The following is a 16,440-nucleotide window of genomic DNA, read 5'->3' on the forward strand; positions in this document are numbered from 1 at the left end:
GTTCTAGACGTTAAAAAAACTAACTTTGTTCGGATGGGGGTTTACGTCAAGGAATTATTGTCTGGGTGGGTACATCTGGAAGGAGTGGAAATGCAATGGGCAAAAACTGAAAGGAGCGATTGTGAGGGTGACAAACCTTTTTGTGAGGCAAGTAAGTAAAAGTAGGCCGCTTTGGTTCTCAAAAGTAGTAGTGAGAAGGTCAGGAATAAGAGGTTAGCTTTCATAAACTACAAAAGATCGCAGAAAGAGGAAGACAGGCAAAAATATCTGGAAAGTTAAAAGAGGTTGGTTGTGTAGTCAGGAAAGCAAAGATGCAAATGGAAGAAAAAATAGCTGACACTGTAAAACGGGGAGACAAGAGATTTTTTAGATATATTAGTGATAGGAAGAAGTGCAGAAGTGGCATTGTGAGACTCAAAGGTGAAGGGGAGGAATATGTAGAAGCTGATAAAGAAAAGGCCCAGTGTTCTCCCCAGGGCCTTTCAGCCGGGTGCTACGCCCGGCTAATTTAGATGACCGCCCGGCTGTCATCTATCGCAAATCCTGCTGCTGCCACTGCCGCTCAACATTAAAAAACAAACAAAACAAAAAAACCCCTCTCAACGGCTTGAAGACGTGAACTCAGTGATTTGTATTTATTTCACAGGCAGCTGCCTTAGCCCGTAGTGAACTCATGCTTCGGGGCTTCCCTTATCTTCCCTCCGAAACCGGAAGTTACGTACCGGGGGGGGGGGGGAAGAGAAGGGAAGCCTGTGAAATAAATACAAATCACTGCCGATAAGCACGGGACGGCACATCAGAAGCAGATCTGAAAGGCAGTCCTCAGGTTGCCTCCAGTTTTGCCCGGGAGGGTTACTGAGCTATTTTGCTGTTTTTTTAACTAGGATCTGTCCTCTGATTGGGTATGTTTCCTTGTCTCCAGAAAGCAGAATAATCCTGCTGAGTTAAGTGTAAACAAGTGTAAACAACACTTCCCACAAAGCTGCTGATAATGCCTCTGCTCAGATCTTGTGGCTGCAGTGAGTCTGGGAGGACTCTGGGAGGAAAAAAAGGTGTCAAGTTCCCTTCAGTTCTGGCAAGCAGGGTGATCAAGACCACGTGGGGGGTTTCTGCCTCGGGAAAGTTTAGTTTTTGGTTTGTAATGTCATTTTTTTCTTGAGAGGGAGCAGAATCCGAGTTGTGCCTCTGCTACTTGAATTTCCTGGCAAAGGAAGGGGGTCAGTTGCTCTGATCTTTCCTAAGTCACAGCAAAAGCCCATCGAGCCCCAAAAGAGGCAGGACAACAAATCATTATTAATCAGTTGTATGCATCTATGGGTAGCAAAGAGAGTTTTCTCACTGGGTTCCAGTGCTGTTTGCTATTTGAACTGCAGTGCTTAAGGTGTGCAGCTCAGAAGAGAGGTGTTTTTGTTTTGTGGGTTTAGAAAAAAAATCATATCCCTTACAATACAGGGAAAAAATCTTGGCAAATCAGATGAGAGCTGCTACTTGAAGCTCCTACAATGGTATGATTTTGAAGTGCAGGGATTTTCATGCTGTGCATTGTGCACAGATGTTGGTATGAGTTAATGATTGTGCAAACTGAGTTATGTGCACGGCTGTTTCCAAATCCTGCAAGAAAGTACGGTTGTAGTTCCATGACAGAAATCGAGTTTTCTCTGGGCTCTTTTCAAAACTTCAGGCCAATGAAAAGTTTGTGGGTGCTTTCTCTTTGAGAACTGGCCACCACATCCATCATGAAACTAAGAGCACTGAGCACTTTCTCTTTGAAAAAGTATTTCCATAGATTTAAACCTTCCTTTTCTGGAAACAGCATCTGGGTAAACAGCTTAAAAAATTGCTCTGGGACTAGGTAAAATAAGGATTGCCCAGATCCCACAGACCTTGCACAGCTCTGTGGCATGGGGGTCTGCAGGGCATTTTAACACCCGCAGACCACACAGTTCCCGCTCACCCTTGAGGTAAGCAAAATTTTAAGGATGCGAGGTAGAGATCCACGAAGTTCATGGGGCTGCAAGATCCTCGTTTTACCCAGTCCTCTAGGTTTGTGTGTTGTCACTATACATGTCATGAACAAAATACATATTTTTTGTGGTGTTTTGGGGGACACAAGTGACTAATTATACTTTTCTTGGGTCTCTTTTTGGTATCAAACAAAGTTGTTCCTTAAGGATCTTTTTCCTGTACATGTTCTTGCCCTAGATGGAAACACCAGGGATGGACTGTCATAGGAAAGGAAGGGCAGAGAGGGTGGACAGTGGATGCAAGGGTCAGAGAGAGTGTGGACAGTGGATGCAAGGGTCAGAGAGAGGGTGGGGAGTAGATGGAAGGGGTAGAGAGCGAGAGGGCAGAGGCTGGGTAGAAGGGGCAAAGAGAGATGATAGATGTTGCATGGAAGGGAGTGAGGACAAACGCTGAATAGAAAGAAGAGAGTGAAGAGAAGATGATTAAAGCAGAAACGACAAAAGGTAGAAAAAAAATTTGTTGCTCTACGTAGAATCAAGTAGCATTGTAACTATTGATTAAAGTTTATATATAGGAAATGGAAATAAGGCAGTTTTTTGAGACTAAACCCCTTTCCTCAGGTCAGGACAGGATACCATAACAGCTTTATACTGTACTGTCTTGAAGAAAGATTTGGCCTCTGAAAGCTAATTACTACTAATTGAAAAATGGATTAGTCCAATAAAATGGTATTTTCTTATTTCTCTCTTCCCTGTTTTATTTATATTTGTTAATTTGTAAAGTGGTGATTGTTATGTAGCAGTTTTTTCAAATTTACATCTACTGTCTTTATATTTTGCACAGTATTAGGGTACGTGTCACTGTTTCTGTGGTGTTGCATTGTATGCAGAGTCTGGTTTCTTGGCGTTTCAGTTTAACTTTTGTCTACATATTTCTATTTTTAGTTTGTGATTATTCCATATTAGGCGAGGGTGTATCTCTGTTCTGTGTGTATGAAAAGGACATGGCTTTCTGTTAGCAATAACTGTACAGGATCAATTGACTGCAGGATCTGGCTTGTTTAGTTTTACAATGTATGTGTTGGTGTTCTAGTGCTCATTGCAGTGTTTAAGATGCTGCCTTTTCCTAGGTGCACCCTTGTTGTGTAACTCATGGATTATTACTAAAAAATATCTTTTTTATATAGAGAAGGGTTTAAAAAAAATGATCAGCACTGGCTGTCATATATACTAGGTATGCCACAGGATTTAATGACCCTATTCTTACTTTACTGTTACACGCCCACTATAAAGAATTAAATAAAAGTTGTATTAACAAGCAGCTTTCAAATGACATTATAAGCAAATAAAAATAAAATATTTTTAATACATTTTTAATACATCCCTCACTAGGACTCCCCTCCCCTTAAACGCCTTTTTCTTCCTCTCAAGAAGCTCCTCATCTATCCAGATTTCCTCTACTCGTAGAACTCCTACTCATATGTAAGCTCTAAAGTATTCAGGTATTCATTACCCATAGAACTCCAATTAGCACGGTAGTTTCCCATTAGACTATTATATTGTATTAGACACATTGCATGGTATTGTATCTAGTCTTATTTTATTGTATTGTATTTAGACTCACTGTATTGTACTGTACTATTTTGTATTGTATTGTATGTAGACTTATTGTTTTGTATTAAGATCTTTTGTTATTCGCTGAATGTCCAGCCTTCTTACAATGTAAACCGCCTAGAAGTCGCCTGACTATGGCGGTATAGAAAAATAAAGTTATTATTATTATTATTATTATTACCTGCATCTTTACCTAAACTGTTTTGCCCTAGCTCTCACTTTGATCTTAATCTGCTACTTTATTATTTTGCTGTAGTGCAATCAAACAGGTCTCCTTCAAGGCTCAGTAACACCTCTCCATAAATTATGTGGAAGAGGTTTGGAAGTGGGGATTGCATCTATTTCATATCCTCATTGAGACCTCAGGAAGGAACCTAGTGATCAAAACATTATTAGAGGTGTTGTACAGCCATTTCTTGTATGACTGGATGAGCTATATTTATCTTTTTTTTCTTAGTTGTTTAAATTCATGCAGAAATAAATGGCTAGTTTGAACCCAATGACTTCATTAACGCATTTCCCTTTTTTTTTTAAACCTTTATACCATTTGAAAGAGGGCGCATATCTAATTATTCACTTCTAGAATTGGATAGTTCTTAAATTTAGTAAAAATATTCTGGCACAAGTGTCAAACCTTAAAAAAGGAAGTCATATTGAGCATTGGAAAACAATAATAATTACCTAATAAAAATAGTACACATTTAGGGCTCATTTTACAAAGGTACGTTGTGTTTTTAGCGCTACCTGAAAAACTACCACCTGCTCAAGAGGAGGCAGTAGCGGCTAGCACACGGGGCATTTTAGCGTACGCTATTCCGCGCGTTAAGGCCCTAACACACCTTTGTAAATGGAGCCCTTAATTTTCTCTACTACCAAATTTCCCCACCCCGCCCGGCTACTTTTTCATGCCATCCGGCTGGAAAAAATTTCTGGGGAGAACACTGAGGCCGAATTGCTTAATAGATATTTCTGTCCTGTGTTCATGGCTGAAGCGCTGGGATAAGGACTGTAGAAGCCGAACATGAATAGGGATGGAGGAGTAATAGACCCTGATCGATTTTCAGAGGGTTGTGTTTGTGAGGAGCTAGCTAAAATAAAGGTAGGCAAAGTGATGGGGCCGGATGGTGTACATCCAAGGGTGTTGAAGGAACTTAGGGAAGTTCTGGTAGCTCCCCTGACTGACCTTTTCAATGAGTCTCTAGAGTCGGGAGTGGTACCGGAGGACTGGTGAAGGGCAGATGTGGTCCCTCTCCACAGAAGTGGAAGTAAGGAAGAAGTAGGGAATTACAGGATGGCTACACACTTTCTTAATCCGGACTTCTTTTGGAGAAGCAAAGTACTACACTTCTATTTTGTTCAGCTTGGCTGATTTTTGACTGCTACTGTACCCTCAGGTGAGGGGCAGAGACAGCCCGACCAGTTAATTGTTTGCTGTATTAAGTTTATTTGTTAATTTTTCACTTTTAGCACACTGGTTTGTGCACTAGTTATTTCACACTAAATTTTACTTGGGCAGTCCTAGGATGTTTCACATGCTAAACCCTTTTTGGGTTATGATTATGACAGCTGTGCATTAGGGGCCTTGTTTCCCATTGCTGGCTGTGGGACTGAGGATTTCCCATATATTTGCTACAAATTCATTAGGTGTATTCGTCAGGGCTGTCTCTCCCCCCTACCTGATTGGTCAGGGAAGACTCTTTCTCCTCATAATTTATTTTGTAGACAGCTACTATACTAAAGCCCAGATTCAATTAAAACGTGAACTGCTTTCTGTGTTTTAACTAGGGGCATTGTGTATAAGCTGCACATGGTCCTCACACTCAGGCAAACAGATAGGAAGACATTTGAAGCCTCACCTGCCTCTCCAATGCCATGGACCATCAGAAGAATGTGTTTATCCACTTGTCCCACCAAGCGGGCAGAGTCTGAGCTACGAGAGGAAGAAACTTCCAGAGAAGTTCTTGAGCCCTTTAAAACAGTAGGGATAGGAAGGGAGAACAATCAGAACCCATTATACCTCCAAAAATGAAAAAGCAAAATTCACATACTTAATATCATACATTAGCGACAGGATCCACGCTTCTCCCACCATTACTGCCACAAGACTGCCATTTTCACCTACCCCAGCATTTATCTACCTCAGTGAATCTCAAACTGTGTGCCATGAGAGATTTCAGAATTTTACTTTATTTTTCAAAATTCCCTTCAAAAGTATACACTAGAATAGATGACATGTATGTCACGTACGCAAGAGCCTGTCAATGTTATGAGCGTCTGTATGCGTAAGGATACAACCACCCAGGCAAGTCATTTTAGTTTTATTTTTTCTACAGTAGTTATCCTAACTTGAGCAACAAAGAAATCAAGGATTAAATTTAAAAAAAGAGAATGACTGCAGATGGTGGATGATGAAATGTGGGTTTGCCTTTTTCGCCGGTCCCCCGCACCAAGGAGAGGAGCGTGGGAGCCCTGCTCCGCCCCCTCCCGATCCAGCAGGAGACAACAACCTTTTAAAAGCAGCCGCACCAGCAGCGTGTGGCCTTTTTCGCCGGTCCCCCGCGCCAAGGAGAGGAGCGTGGGAGCCCTGCTCTGCCCCCTCCTGATCCAGCAGGAGACAACAACCTTTTAAAAGCAGCCGCACCAACGGCGTGCAGCCGTTCGGCGTGCCGACGAAGGCGCACGGCAAAGGCGCGTGCGCCTTTGCGAAGCGTCTGTGCGAGGCGCCTGTGCGGAAGCGCAGTCTTTTCAATCAGGTCACCAAACCCTCAACACTTAAACCCTCAGTGACATTGGCCAATACCCGCAACTGGGCCACCACACCAGACCGGTGCTGACTCAAACTGATCACCTTCAGAGGAAAATCTGAACCCCCAATCCATGGATTTGGCCCACCTCCACGACAACCCCAGACCTCAGCGTCCAGACTAGACACAGTCCAGGCACCCTACACCGCAGATCCAGACCCAGCTGTCCAATCAGAAAAGTATACCTATATTTCACAAATAATCTATGTAGTCTACCAACCCACAAGCAAGGCATTGCCAGACAACTACCGTACAGCCGTACAAGCAAAGCACTGCCTGACAAGGCCTACATAACCTGACTAGTATTGTATAGCCGATCAAGTACTGTATAACCAGAACCTGTACAACCTGTATAACCTGTACAACCAGAATCCTGTCTAACAGCACGTCAAGACTTGCATAACTAGACAGACCTGTTAGCCAGACAGTCATACGTGGCTATCAAGCCAGGTATTTCCAGACAAGTACTGGGTTTTTATTTGTTTATTTATCTATTTTTCTTCCTGTCACCCTCCCTCTCCCTAATCTTGCCCACCTCCCCCTATATCCTCCCTCACCCCCTGACCTCATCCTCATAATCAAGATAACCCCCTTTAGAGATCGGAGCCATGGCTCTACCAAACTCCCATCAATGCGCATTGTTGCTCCTACTATACCTTATCTGCATCAGAATTTGTACAGCCAACCCTCGATACCCATCTCCAATACCAATTCACTACACCTCACACCGTGAGGCTAAGCCCAAGTTCCCACCATTCCCACCATACAAACTATATGACCACCCAAAGCTAGGTCTACTTCCAACCACAACTCTACCGTCCCCCCACACTCCTTCCAAGCCCCGCACTATAAAACAGCGGTCACTAAAAAAACTAGCCTACTCCCACTACCTTCCAAACGAAGTCACCCATCAGAACCTACGTGGCTACTACCTAAACATAAGATCGATGAGGAACAAATCCATCTTGATCAAGGATTGGCTGAACGAAATTAACCCGGACTTTTTACTACTCACAGAAAGCAATGTTACTTACCGTAACAGTTGTTATCCAGGGACAGCAGGCAGCTATTCTCACTAGTGGGTGATGTCATCCGACAGACCCCGATACGGACGTCTCACAAGCATGACTTGCTTGAAGAAACTTAGAAGTTTCGAGATGCCTGCACCGCGCATGCGCCAGTGCCTTCCCGCCCGATGGTCCGGGCGTGTCTCCTCAGTTCAGGTAGCTAGCAGAGAAGCCAACCCAGGGGAGGTGGGTGGGACGTGAGAATAGCTGCCTGCTGTCCCTGGATAACAACTGTTACGGTAAGTAACATTGCTTTATCCCAGGACAAGCAGGCAGGTATTCTCACTAGTGGGTGACCTCCAAGCTAACCTCAATGGGATGGTGGGAGAGTTGGCAACTTAGGAGAATAAATTTTGTAACACTGTTTGGCCAAACTGTCCATCCCTTCTGGAGAAAGTATCCAGACAATAATGAGAGGTGAATGTATGAACCGAGGACCAAGTGGCAGCCTTACAAATCTCCTCAATCGGTGTCGATCGGAGGAAGGCTACAGAAGCTGCCATTGCTCTGACCTTATGGGCTGTGACCTTATAGGGAAGTGGTAATCCAGCCTGGGCATAGCAGAAAGAGATACAAGCCGCCAACCAGTTGGAGATGGTGCGCTTCGTGACAGGGCGTCCCAACTTGTTTGGATCAAAGGAGACGAATAGTTGAGGAGCAGTTCTGTGTGGTTTGGTGCGATCCAGGTAGAAAGCCAAAGCACGTTTACAGTCCAGAGTGTGAAGAGCTGATTCTCCAGGATGAGAATGAGGCTTAGGGAAAAACACTGGAAGTACAATGGATTGGTTGAGATGAAAGTCAGAAACCACTTTAGGTAGGAATTTAGGATGAGTGCAGAGGACCACCTTGTCATGATGGAATACTGTGAAAGGCGGGTCCGCCACCAAGGCCTGAAGCTCACTGTCCCAGCGAGCAGAAGTAAGGGCCACTAGGAAAACCACTTTCCAAGTGAGAAACTTGAGGGGAGCCTTGTTGAGAGGCTCAAAAGGAGGTTTCATAAGTCGAGAAAGGACAACATTGAGATCCCAAACCACTGGAGGCGGTTTGAGAGGAGGATTGACACGAAAAAGTCCTTTCATAAATCTGGAAACCACAGGATGAGCAGAGAGAGGTTTCCCCTTTAGAGGCTGATGGAAAGCCGCAATCGCACTCAGGTGGACTCGTATAGAGGTTGACTTGAGACCAGACTGAGACAGGTGTAGAAGATAGTCCAACACAGAGGATAGAGAGGCTCGCCGAGGCTCCGTACAGTTGGAAATACACCATGAAGAAAATCTAGTCCATTTTTGGGATTAGCATTGACAAGTAGCAGGCTTCCTGGAAGCCTCCAAGACATAAGAACATAAGAACATAAGAAATGACTCCGCTGGACATCCCTCACTGCCTGGGAAAACTGGTGAGGGGTTATGTTGAGAGGAACCAAGCTGTCAGGTGGAGAGAGTGCAGGTTGGGATGAAGCAGTAATCCTTGATGTTGAGTAAGCAGTGAAGGAAACACTGGAAGAAGGACCGGCTCCCTGCTGCTGAGTTGAAGTAGAAGGGAGAACCAAGGTTGCCTGGGCCACCGAGGAGCTATCAGAATCATGGTGGCATGGTCGGACTTCAGCTTGACCAGAGTCTTTTGAATGAGAGGAAATGGAGGAAACGCATACAGAAAGCGATTCCCCCAATCCAGCAGGAAGGCATCTACCTCGAGGCGATGAGGAGTGTAAATCCTGGAGCAAAACTGAGGCAGCTTGAAGTTGTGGGGAGCCGCAAAAAGGTCTATCTGAGGCGTCCCCCACCGTGCAAAGATCTGATGAAGGGGGTCGGAATGGAGAGTCCATTCGTGAGGCTGGAGTAGACGACTCAAGTTGTCTGCCAAGACATTGTCCTTCCCCTGAATGTAGACAGCCTTGAGGAAGGCATTGTGGCGAACCGCCCAATCCCAGACTTTGAGAGCTTCCTGGCAGAGGGAGGCCGAGCCCGTGCCCCCCTGCTTGTTGACATAATACATGGCTACCTGATTGTCCGTGCGAATGAGGACCACATGTCGTGAAGCAGATGTTGAAACGCTTGAAGAGCATTGAAAATGGCTCTGAGCTCCAGAAGATTGATTTGATGGAGTTGGTCCGCACTGGTCCAGAATCCCTGAGTGCGAAGACCATCCAGATGTGCCCCCCAGGCATAGGTCGAGGAATCGGTCGTGAGAACCTTCTGGTGGGGAGGAGTGTGAAACAGCAAACCTCTGGATAGATTCGAAGAGGTCATCCACCAAAGTAGAGACTGCCGAAGAGCAGGAGTGATGAGGATGTGTCGAGACAATGGATCTGACACCTGAGTCCATTGAGATGCCAGGGTCCACTGCGGGATTCTGAGATGGAGTCTGGCAAACGGCGTCACATGAACTGTAGAGGCCATGTGCCCCAGGAGGACCATCATGTGTCTCGCTGAGATGGACTGGCGAGAAGACACAGACTGGCAGAGATGAAGAAGAGCCTCCATGCACTGAGGAGGAAGGAATGCTCTGAGACGGATGGTATCCAGGACCGCCCCGATGAAGGGGAGCGACTGGGTAGGCTGCAGATGAGATTTGGAAAAGTTGATCTCGAAGCCCAAACTTTGTAGGAAGGAGATAGTGGCCAGAGTCGCAGAGATGACCTCCGGGCCCGAGGGGGCCTTGATGAGCCAGTCGTCGAGGTAGGGAAAAACCTGAAGACCACTGCTCCGGAGTGCTGCGGCCACCACCACCAGACACTTTGTGAAGACTCTGGGAGACGAGGATAGGCCGAAAGGAAGCACTCGATACTGCAGATGTAGATGTCCCACCCGAAATCTGAGATACTTGCGAGAGGCCGGATGAATGGGAATGTGAGTGTAGGCCTCCTTGAGATCCAGAGAGCACAACCAGTCGTTCTGCTCGAGGAGGGGATAAAGAGAAGCTAGGGTCAGCATGCGAAACCTCTCTTTGACCAAGAACTTGTTGAGGACCCTTAGGTCCAGAATGGGTCACAGGTTGCCCGTCTTCTTCGGAACAAGGAAGTACCGGGAGTAAAACCCCTGGTTGTGTTGGTCCACAGGGACCGGCTCGACGGCACGAAGCCGGAGCAAGGCCCGAGCTTCCTGAAGAAGAAGGGCGGTCTGAGTCAAGTTGGAAGGATACTCTCTTGGAGGGTGGTCTGGAGGGACCCGAAGGAATTGAAGAGAGTACCCTTCCCTGATGATAGTAAGGACCCAGAGGTCGGTTGTTATCGCCTCCCATCGATGACAAAAATGATGGAGCCGCCCCCCCGATGGGAAAAATAGGGGGAGGCAGAACGAGACTGGTTATGCTCTCGAAGGGACAGTCAAAGAGGCTGAGGAGCCTTGGGGACAGTGGACAGCTGAGGCTTTTGCTGAGCTTTCTGAGGAGGCTGCCGTTTCGCAGGTTGCCTCGCAGGTGGAGCTTGCCTCGGTTGATAACGCCATTGGTATATTAAAGGCGGTCGAGAGGGTCGAGACTGCTGAGGCTTCGGCTTCGGCCGAAGAATGGACTGAAAGGACTTTTCATGATAAGACAGTTTCTTCGTGACGGTCTCGATGGATTCGTCGAAAAGATCTGCCCCAGCACACGGGACGTTCGCCAGGCGGTCCTTAAGATTCGGATCCACGTCAATGGTCCGCAACCAGGCCAACCGACGCATCGCCACAGAGCAGGCCGCCGCCCGGGCCGAGAGCTCGAAGGCATCATAGGAAGATTGCATCAACTGAAGTTGAAGCTGGGACAGCGAAGCAATCACTTCCTCAAACTCAAAACGAGCCTGGGATTCGACGTAGGGCGTAAACCTCCGAAGCACAGGAAGAAAAAATTTCAAATAGGTGGCAAAACAGAAATTATAATTCAGAACTCGGGACGCCATCATAGAATTCTGATAGATGCGTCGACCAAACTTATCCATGGTTCTGCCCTCGCGACCTGGAGGCACCGAAGCATACACCTGGGCCGGATGGGACCGCTTGAGCGAGGATTCGACCAGGAGGGACTGATGTGAAAGCTGAGGTCCCTCGAAGCCCTTATGATGCACCGTGCGGTACCGAGCATCCAATTTCCCAGGGACCGCAGGGATAGAGTACGGAGACTCAAAACACTTCATGAAGGTTTGGTCGAGGAGCTTGTACAGCGGCAGGCGTAAGGACTCGGCTGGAGGACGAGGCAAATGCATGGTATCGAGGTACTCCTTGGAGTATCGAGAGCCAGAATCGAGGGTAATGTCCAGGTCATCCGCCATCTGCCTCAGGAACGAGGAAAAAGACAGTTGGTCCGCCAGCGCCGGCCTTCGAGAAGGGCTGGAAGAAGTCGAGGCCTCGGGCTCCACCGAGGCCTGAGAACAACAGGGTGAGTAAAAAACTTTGGGGTCCTCGAACTCCGGTCCCGGAGGAGGAGACCCAGCCAAAGCAGAGTACCCCCATACGAGGCAATTTCTTCTGAGGAGAGACGGTCGAGTGTCTAGAGGAATGCCTCGAAGTGTGCCTGGATCGATGCCCCTCACGATGTTTGGATGGGGATCGAGCCCGTCTGGTAGAATACTGATCCCCCGAAGTCTCCATAGAGCAGATAGGACTCGAGGCCGTAGATCGGAGAGGCGGAAGATTTGTCGCTTCTGCCAACGCCGCCCAGGCTTGATAGGGGGTTCGGAAGAACTCGTCCTGCTTCCGGCTATGCCCAGGAGTGGGAGGCCTCGAAGGTGGACGCCACACCGACTCATGGGGAGGAATAACAGGCTCCAAAGGAGGTAAGTCACTAAGGGAAGCTTTCCTTGAGGGAATAGGCTCTAAGGGAAGCATGTCACTAAAGGCTTCCTCGAGGCACTAGGCTCCAAGGGGGGCATGGCACTACCCGAGGCCGACCTCGAGGCGCGGGACGCTAACCGCCGCTCCTCCTTGCCGAGCAACGAGGTCGAGCGGCGCGGCGGAGGAGGAGGAGGGGGCGGCCCCCCCTCGGAATCGGAACTGGGAGGTCACCCTGGATCGAGGCAATCAGCCGGGGTCCCATGGTGTTCATGAGTTCCACAAACTGAGCCTCCAGAAGGGACCGCAACGAAGCCGATATGGAGGGATCCGCACCAAAAGGGGGCCCTTCCGCACGGTCTCCGCGCTCCTTCGGTGCCGAGTGCTTCTGCTTGCCAGCCTTCGGCACTTTGAGCACCACCGGTGGAACAGTAGGGGTCGGCGCCTGGTCCGAGGAGACAGAGGAAGGCACCGGCGCCGAGGTCGAGGCCGAAACCGGCGTGAACGATGCCGGCTTCAGAAGACTCGAAACAGCCGGGGAGGCCGAGGGCTTCGTAGATGGAATCGAAGTACCAGTCGATGTCGAAGCTGTAGGATCCAACGCAGCTTCCATCTTGAACATGGACTCCCACAGAAGACAGCGACACTTAAACGCTCGCGCTGTCAGAGTGGAGCAAAGCCGGCACGATTTCGGAAAGTAGTCCGGACCCAGACACTGGAGGCAGCGTCGATGCGGGTCCGTGAGCGAAATCGCGCACTGGCACTTGATACACTTTTTAAAACCGGTGATCGGCCGGGACATAGGCCGGAAAAGCTCCGCCGCAAGGTCAAAGGCGCGGGGCCCAAGCCACGCGGCCGACCCGGAGTCGGAAGAAAAATTTTTTTTTTTTTTTTTTTAAAGAAATCAAAGAAAGAAACAACACACGGCAAGAGTAAAAGGAACTCAATCCGTGGCGATGCTGAAGGCAAAAAATCGAATTCAATGGGCGCAGAAATGAAGTAAACTTCTCAGCTCCGCGGAAGAAAAAGAACTGAGGCGACACGCCCGGACCATCGGGCGGGAAGGCACTGGTGCATGCGTAGTGCGGGTATCTCGAAACTTCTAAGTTTCTTCAAGCAAGACATGCTTGTGAGACGTCCGTATCGGGGCTCTGTCAGATGACATCACCCACTAGTGAGAATACCTGCCTGCTTGTCCTGGGATAAACCTGGCTACTATCAGATAGCAACATAATTATCAAAGATTGTCTCCCCCCAGGCTTCAAGATTATAACTCTAGCTAGAACCTGGGGAAAGGGAGGAGGATTAGCAATAATCTACCAAGACCGCTTAAATTGCGCTGTTCTTAACTCTGAAGCTTCGCCCAACTTAGAGATATTATCAGTATCGGTAACCTCAAAATCCCTAACAGCCTCCCTAACAACTATTTTGTTCTATGTCCCACCAAAAAAATGGAACCTAGCCAAGGAAGACTTCACGGAATTTTTGATAACCAACTCACTAGCAAGCCCATACAACTTACTAGGTGATATCAACATTCACCTAGAGCAAAAAGACCAACCAGAAATATTAGATTTTTGGTCACTCATCTCTCAATTAGACTACTTCATACCACCCCCAACCAAAACCCATCAAAAAGGTCATCAGTTACACCTGGTGACTTTCTCCTCTAAAGAACCAATCAACCCCAAACTCTACTGGAAAGAAGATAACTGGTTGGACTCCCTATGGTCCGACCACAGACTATGTAACTTCACTATTGACTGCCAGCAAAGAACCAACATAAACAATAAAACAAGAACTAATAAAACCCACACTTCCAGAGGTAAGATCGACCCAATAGAATTCTGGTCCCACTATGAGAATATCATTACGCAGAATGCAGAAACAGATCAATTCATGTCCTCATGGACTATGGACAGCACAATCATTCTAAACAAAATTGCCCCCTTAAAAACCCGCAGAATGAGAAACACAAATCTTGAGGGATGGTTCGACTCCGAGCTGCTACTACTAAAGAGAGACCTAAGAAAGTCAGAAAGACTATGGTCTAAATCTGGTACTCAAGAACACAGGGCTGTGTGGAGATCAAAAGTAAAAAGCTACAAAAACCTCACCAAGGAAAAACGAAAAAACTTCTACGCCCAAAAAATAGGAAACATCACAAACAACAGTAGAAACCTTTTCAATCTGGTCAACGACCTCTACAACCTCGAGACACTCACGAACACCCGGCAGGATTCCACCTTAACAGCCAGCACCCTAGAAGACTTCTTTAATTCCAAAATACAAAAATTAAGATCATCTATAACGCCCCCTGCCAACCCCCACGGGGACTTCCCAATCCTCAATGATGCAAACACATCCAACAGTGTACTAGGGTCCAGAACCGACTTAAGTTGGAACCATTTCACATCCATAGATTGGCTATCCTTTAGCAAATACTACAACAAATACAACAACTCTTACTGCAGACTGGATACTTGCCCCCCAAATGTCATGAAAACTGCCCCAGCCCACTTCAAAGCCAACATGCTGTCATTGGTCAATGCTCTACTATCCGCCTGAAACTTCCCAGCAGAGCAAGGCCACATCCTGATAACTCCAATTATAAAAAACTCAAAAGAACCTCCCAACATCCCATCTAATTACAGACCTATCGCCAGCATCCCACTAGTCACCAAAATAACTGAAGGGGCAGTAAATGCTGAACTCACCACATACCTGGACAAATTCAAAATCTTACACGACAATCAATCAGGCTTTCGCGCTGGCCACAGCACCGAAACCATCATTGCCTCTCTACTCGACCACCTGCACTCACTCTTCAGCCAGGGCTCCAGCGCCCTAATCTTGCAACTTGACCTAAGCAGTGCTTTCGATCTAGTTGATCACACCATTCTCCTAAACTGCCTTGCACACATCGGCATCTCCGGACAGGTCCTCAGCTGGTTCAACGGGTTTCTAAAAAATAGATCTTACAGAGTAATCAAGAACGATTCCTTCTCCCACAGCTGGGACAACTCTTGTGGCGTCCCCCAGGGCTCACCACTATCCCCCACCCTATTCAATATCTATCTCGTCTCCCTGGGAAACCTACTGCACAGCTTCAAGCTAAAATTCTTCATATACGCAGACGACATCACAATAATCATCTCACTAACCAGTTTCACCCCAGAGCTGCTCGACTCTATATCACACTTACTCAGACAGATAGAACTCTGGATGCTATCCTATAAACTAAAACTAAACGTTGATAAAACTAAATTCTTCCTGGCCTCCCCCAATGATAAATTCAAAAATACCTCAATCCAAGTGAATGGATCGGACTTCCCCCTAGAACAAACCCTAAAAATACTAGGAGTCACCCTAGACAAACACCTCTCCCTTGAGAAGCACACTGATCTTACCGTCAGGAAATGCTTCTCGGCACTCTGGAAACTCCGCACCATAAAAAAATACTTTGATGACAACTCATTCCGACTGCTAGTACAATCCTCCATTCTCAGCATCCTCGATTATTGCAACATCATTTACCTAGGCGCCATGAAGAAAACCACCAGGAGACTAAAACTGATCCAGAACACTGCCGTCCGCCTGATATTTGGTCTAAACAAATGGGAACATATCACCCCTTTCTACCATAAACTGCACTGGCTGCCATTTGAATCCAGAGTACTGTTCAAGTTCGCATGCCTCAGCTTCAAATCGGTGTTTGGTCTATCCCCAAGCTACCTCACCCCTCACTTTAAATTAAATCACAACAATAAGAACTCTCGCAGAATTCATCTGTTCGCCTTCCCCTCCCTAAAACTATGTCCTCTCAAACGATTCGTTGACAAAAACTTCTCCTTCCAGGCGGCCAAACTAAACTCATGGCTTGCCCAAATTATACTTGATGCCCCCACTTACCTGGACTTCAGAAAAAAACTCAAAACTCACTTATTCCACGGACAGAATCCCTAACTCTCTCTCTCGCGGCTTCTACTCCTTTCAATTACTCTTGAACCTCCACCTTCCCCCCCCCCCCAAGGTACCCTCCAAACCAATTAACTTCCCTGACCGGTATGTTTTTTTTCCCTATAACAAAAAAAAACAACTATTGTACAATCTTGTATATTACTTGTATTATATTCCTTATATATTCCTTGTATACTCCTTGTATATTCCTTGTATCTCCCTGTGAACTTCAACGACATGTACATTCCAAAAAATTGTTAATTCCAATGTTATCTCGTGTGTAATC

At 46.9% G+C, this 16,440-nt stretch overlaps 1 protein-coding gene across 4 annotated transcripts in view; it reads right to left on the bottom strand.

Moving 5' to 3' along the window:
* Window positions 1-16,440, bottom strand: part of SZT2 (SZT2 subunit of KICSTOR complex) — a 523,775-nt gene that overhangs the window by 195,671 nt on the left and 311,664 nt on the right. For all 4 annotated transcript variants that reach the window (XM_033916162.1, XM_033916160.1, XM_033916161.1 and 1 more), the window contains one exon: window positions 5,435-5,546. In XM_033916162.1, coding sequence (XP_033772053.1) covers window positions 5,435-5,546 — 112 coding nt within the window. The remainder of the gene's footprint in view (window positions 1-5,434; window positions 5,547-16,440) is intronic.

This window comes from Geotrypetes seraphini, chromosome 12 (genome assembly GCF_902459505.1).
Source record: "Geotrypetes seraphini chromosome 12, aGeoSer1.1, whole genome shotgun sequence".
Taxonomy (NCBI): domain Eukaryota; kingdom Metazoa; phylum Chordata; class Amphibia; order Gymnophiona; family Dermophiidae; genus Geotrypetes; species Geotrypetes seraphini.